This window comes from Festucalex cinctus, chromosome 7 (genome assembly GCF_051991245.1).
Source record: "Festucalex cinctus isolate MCC-2025b chromosome 7, RoL_Fcin_1.0, whole genome shotgun sequence".
Lineage (NCBI taxonomy): Eukaryota > Metazoa > Chordata > Actinopteri > Syngnathiformes > Syngnathidae > Festucalex > Festucalex cinctus.
In genome coordinates, this window is record NC_135417.1 from 19,019,126 (window position 1) to 19,024,112 (window position 4,987).

General features: G+C 40.5%; 1 protein-coding gene across 1 annotated transcript; it reads left to right on the plus strand.

Annotated features, from left to right (window-relative positions):
• The first annotated feature begins 1,514 nt into the window (after positions 1–1,514).
• On the plus strand, positions 1,515–3,335 carry id4 (inhibitor of DNA binding 4). The gene is made up of 3 exons (XM_077527979.1): positions 1,515–2,127; positions 2,595–2,654; positions 3,099–3,335. Exons 1-2 carry the CDS (start codon positions 1,705–1,707, stop codon positions 2,640–2,642), a joined length of 471 nt encoding a protein of 156 aa, XP_077384105.1. The 5' UTR covers positions 1,515–1,704; the 3' UTR covers positions 2,643–2,654; positions 3,099–3,335.
• Positions 3,336–4,987: the final 1,652 nt, after the last annotated feature.

A 4,987-nucleotide genomic window follows, 5' to 3' on the forward strand; every position in this document is an offset into this window, starting at 1 on the left:
TAAATTAGGGCCCATTAGGTCACTCTTGTGTTTTTTGTTGTTGTTTTTTGTTTTGTTTTTTTGTTTTTTTTGGCACCCAGGTCCTCATATGTTATGTACTGCAGGTGCCTCATGGACCTCCAGGGGGGCTGAGGACTCTGTTTGACAACCACTGGCTTACTTTACTAAGTTCCACGACAGACGATAATAATTACTTACATTAATTTAAATGTAGTAAACAATTATTAAAACATAGAGAATATAAATACAAAACGTGACTAACCACGAATAAACTACATTGTACAATAGTACCTAAATGTACAAGTGCTCCAGCTTTGAGTTTTTGGAATGATGAGATGGCACTTGGTTGATTGATTGTTTTTTTGTTTTTTGTTTTTTTGTTTTTTGTTTGTTTTTGGGAGGGGTGCTAGCCAAAATGTGAAAGAAAAAAATTCTGTTGCACATCAGTAACGGAACAGACCAAAACAATACATCTAAATACAAAATACAAAATCGAAGGTGGCCCAGTGGATGAGTAGTTAGCACGTCCACCTCCCAGTACTGAGGACTTGGGTTTGAGTCCAGGCTCCGGCCTTCCTGGGTGGAGTTTGCATGTTCCTCACATGCCTGTGTGGGTCTTCTCCGGGTACTCGGGTCTCCTCCCACATTCCAAAGACATGCATGACAGGTTAATTGGGCGCTCGAATTGTCCCTAGGTGTGCTTGTGAGTGTGGATGGTTGTTTGTCTCTGTGTGCCCTGCGATTGGCTGGCGACCAGTTCAGGGGGTACCCCGCCTACTGCCCCAAGCCAGCTGGGATACGCTCCAGCAACCCCGTGACCCTTGTGAGGAGCAACCGGTTAAGAAAAATGGATGGATGGATGCAAAATCGATCAGCTTTGATGTCTTAATTTGCCCAATTGGTCATTTACGTCATTGATCATCTCCATGAAATAAGACATTAACCTGGTAGGCCTATATTTAATGTTTATCAGCATTTTTAAATTATGAATTAAAAATCAATTGTTTTGCGTTTTCGCTATTCATGGGCGGGGCCAATATAAAAGTCTTCTTTAATGTTCTGATGGAATAAGTTATCTGTTTTTTAAACTTGTTGATCGCCGATCGTCAAAAATCCTGATCGAGTAAATGTAAAGCCGAATCAGAATATTCATTCATTTTTGTGCTGCTGGAGGAAAAGCATTGTGTACACAGGAGGAAATTTAAAATAACAATTAACACTAAAATAGTTAACTTTTGCATGCCATTATATGTTTGTTTGTTTGTTTGTGTGTGTGTGTGTTTTAACTGTAAACATACTCAGGCTATTTTCCTTGCTTACTTAAACTGTCTAACAGGTAAATGTATGAAATGAGAAGATCCTGACACTTCAAACGAGACCCGCCTTTTCCCCCATTCCCCCCCATTTGGGTTCGCTCGGTGGGCAGCGGACTGCCTGCCTACCGGCAGCTGACCAGCTTCTCCCCCTCGTGTGCTTGCTGGCTTGGCGCCTCCCCTCTTTTCTCCTCTCCTCTATAAATGTGCACAATCTGCTCCTTGTGTGCACTCACAGTCAGATCGAGGAAGAACGACTGCGGTCTCACGGGATATTAACACAGCAGAAGCGCACCTTAATATAAAGAAAAAGAAAAAAGAACATTTGAATCAGTTGAATTTACATCTCTTGCTCAGCGCCATACAATTGTTGATTTTCTCGTTGTCTGCGATGAAGGCTGTTCCTCCCGTGCACCCCCAGGACTCTTCGTCTTATTACTCCTCCTCCTCCTCCTCCGGCGGCAGCAGCAGCAGCAGCAGCAGCAGGCAGCTCTCCCTCCACCATCTGACCAAGCAAAGCCTCGCCGTCGCCCGGTCCAGGATGGCAGAGGAGGACCGGCACTGTCTGCAATACGACATGAACGACTGCTACAGCCGACTGAAGCGCCTGGTGCCCACCATTCCGCAGGATAAAAAAGTCAGCAAAGTGGAGATCCTCCAGCACGTCATTGACTACATCCTGGACCTGCAGCTGGCCCTGGAGACGCACCCATCTCTCCACAAACAAGCGCCTCAGCGGACCGGAACGTGCGTTCCTCTGGCGTCCAACCCCAGCCGAACGCCGCTCACAGTGCTCAACGTTGACCACCACCAGGTACCAGTTGTTTACTACGATCGCGACCCCAGCTGTGCAGGCAGACTCGACCGACAAAGCAGACAAAGCGCGTCACCCCCGTTTTATGTCATTGTCCCGGCAAAGGAAGCCAAATAATTTGCGAGATACGCACACGTGCTTCTGCTGAACGATATGGCGCAGGAAAGGCGCGTTTGGCGTTTCTTCGATTGCGCACTTGATTGCGGGCTTTTTGATTTGCATGATAATGATTCGTGTGGGTCAGAGGCCCACCACAACCCAAGGCTGGTGAAGTACCTCAGCCTGCAGTCCACTCCACTGCGCACAAAAAGGCCAATTTGTTATTCAATAGGCCATCAAATCATTTATTGTGCTTGCAATTGTAATGCATTATTTTCAGGCCATTTGCCGCTGCTTTAATAAAGGTGAAATATTAGATTTACTGTGCTGGATCTCATTTTATGTCTTTTTTTTCTTTTTTTCTTTAGAGGACGTCAATTGTCAAAAAGCCGGAGGACTCAATTTTATGCCGCTGAAGCAACGCATTGGTAAGTGTTATTATTTTTATTATACTGTTGTTAAAATTATCTTTATGTTTCTGCTTTTAAACACTGAAGCACAAAATATCACCGAGTAATAGTGTACAAATAATTGAGGAACATGAAGAGAGGCAGCTGTGCGTTGTGCAATAACGGTCACCGGTGTAGCAATCACAGAAGCAGCCAGGGTTCAAACATCACATTGGCCCCTCTTTCAGTCTTTGACACTGACTCTCTGTAAAATCGGCGCATGCAGCATATTTGCTGTGGCGTTCGATTTCAAGTGTCCAGGCCTCCCGGAGGTCCGCCAGCAGCCTGACAAGCCGTGTGGATGTTGTTTGACCTGGTTTGTTTTGGGTTGTTGATCAAGCATGGCCTCTGTTTTGTTGGTGGCGCCAGTCAGTCTGGAGCTGTGAAGCTCACCCCCCCAACCTCTATTCATGCCCTCCACAGGTGTGCAGGCTGCACTGAAGCGCTCCAAAGCCAGCAAAGCTTCGCCAGGGACTCACAGCCAACTGGATGCACAATCACACAAGGGAGTTTGGAAACTATCGGAAGGAACTAATCTTATTAAATATCATGACAATTTTTGTTCCATACAGCATGGAATGAGCATAAAAATCATTTTTTCCTTCATGTTTTCTTTTTTAAAATAAATTTACAGAATCACTTTTTTTTTTTTTTTTTTTTTTTTTTTTTTTTTTTTTTTTTTTTTTTGTAACCCCAATCATGAACAAGCATTACCTGAAAATCTTTTGTGAATTGTGATTCAAGAAAAAGTGAGTTTAAAGCTTTACTGAACTGCAAAATTGCTGTATATATTTTGGACATCTATTGTTTCAAATAGATGATTTGTGTCGAGCAGGGATGTCATTCCTGTGATCATATCATATTTGATATTGTAAAGAAGAACAATTCAATTGGAAAAACAATTAAGATTGTACATGAAGAGAAACAAATGTTCTATGATCAAAGTATGTGAAAGGAATACATATATCCTTCAAATAGACTATTGTAATTATAAGATATTTTTATTAAAACCGTTGTTGGTCGTGTTTGTAAATATTGTGTTTCCACTTTGAAGTCTTTAGTGAATGAATGTGCTTTTGTCCTCACATGATATCGGTTAACTTTGCAATGTTTTGGAATAGTTGAATATGTAGCATGTCAGGCTCGTTGCAGAAACGTCAAATGTGCACTGAAGCAGGCCTCCCTGTGTAGAGAAGTTTTTTTTTTTTTTGCTCATCTTTCACTTGTTTTTATACTCACTAACTAAGACGCTTGACCCATTTGGGGCAATTGGTTGCTCAACTATTTTGTATGTCATTGGGTTGTTGTTGCTATTATTGTTGTTGTGTTTTTGTTTTGTTTTGTTTTTTTATGAAAAGGCCGAACTTCAATATTTTAGAATGCAATTTTGTGAAAAGGAAAAGAAAAATCCACAACACGCAGCACTTCTGACAGTGTACAATGTCATATCTAGAAATGCAAATATTCTGAGTGATGCTATAAAATATTTTTTTCATTTGATTAGGAAAGTGTGAACATTAATTACGTGGACAACAATTAATTGTGATTAGCATGTTTTTCTGCAATCATAAACTAATTTCAGCAGATATACATTTTTTTTTCATGACATCGAACACCGAATTTACCTCACCACCCTCGTGCCAGTGTGGGAGGGCACATGTACATGACTGTCAGCTGCACTGTTGGAATTGACCTTCACTGGCTTGCGAGGAGTTGTCAAAACAATTAAAGTTTCCAGGAAGAATTGCGTCGTCTCATTATTTGTCTCCAAAGGAATCATGTTTGCAGTGCCGGTGCAGGCAAGTGAAATAATAAGGCCAAAGAGGGAGGGGTGGTAAAATGGAAGAGGGAAAACATTTGGATAAAAATTGTAATTTGATCCCAAATAGTAAAGTACAACCTTATCTTGCAGCGATAAGACAATTTTTCTTCTTTTCTTTTTTTCCCCATTTTTTACTTAATTTGTATTAAACGTTTGCTGGCATTATTTGCATGTATTATTTTATTATTATTATTGTTATTATTATTATTAACACTTTATGGGTAATTAAACATCCCCTTGGTCAAATAGACTCAGTGACAATATTGATATAGCTGTGAAACAAAATCAAGAAAAAAAAAAGGTTTAAATTTGTAATGCTGTGTCTAAAAAAACAAACAAACTTTTTTTCCTTTAAAAATAAAATAAAATTCAATAATTAAACTTGTGTTGTTTAACTGGCTGATATTTTTTTGTTGATAAAAACATCCCTCGTGTCAGACTGACCCTAGTGAGCATATCTTAATCTACAAAATGTGAAAAATATGACGTT

Excerpts from the sequence above, each read along its gene's own strand:
- id4 (XM_077527979.1), top strand. The coding sequence starts at position 1,705 with ATGAAGGCTGTTCCTCCCGTGCACCCCCAGGACTCTTCGTCTTATTAC. Across the intron at positions 2,128-2,594 it reads TCAACGTTGACCACCACCAG|AGGACGTCAATTGTCAAAAA; the intron begins GTACCAGTTGTT and ends TTTTTTCTTTAG.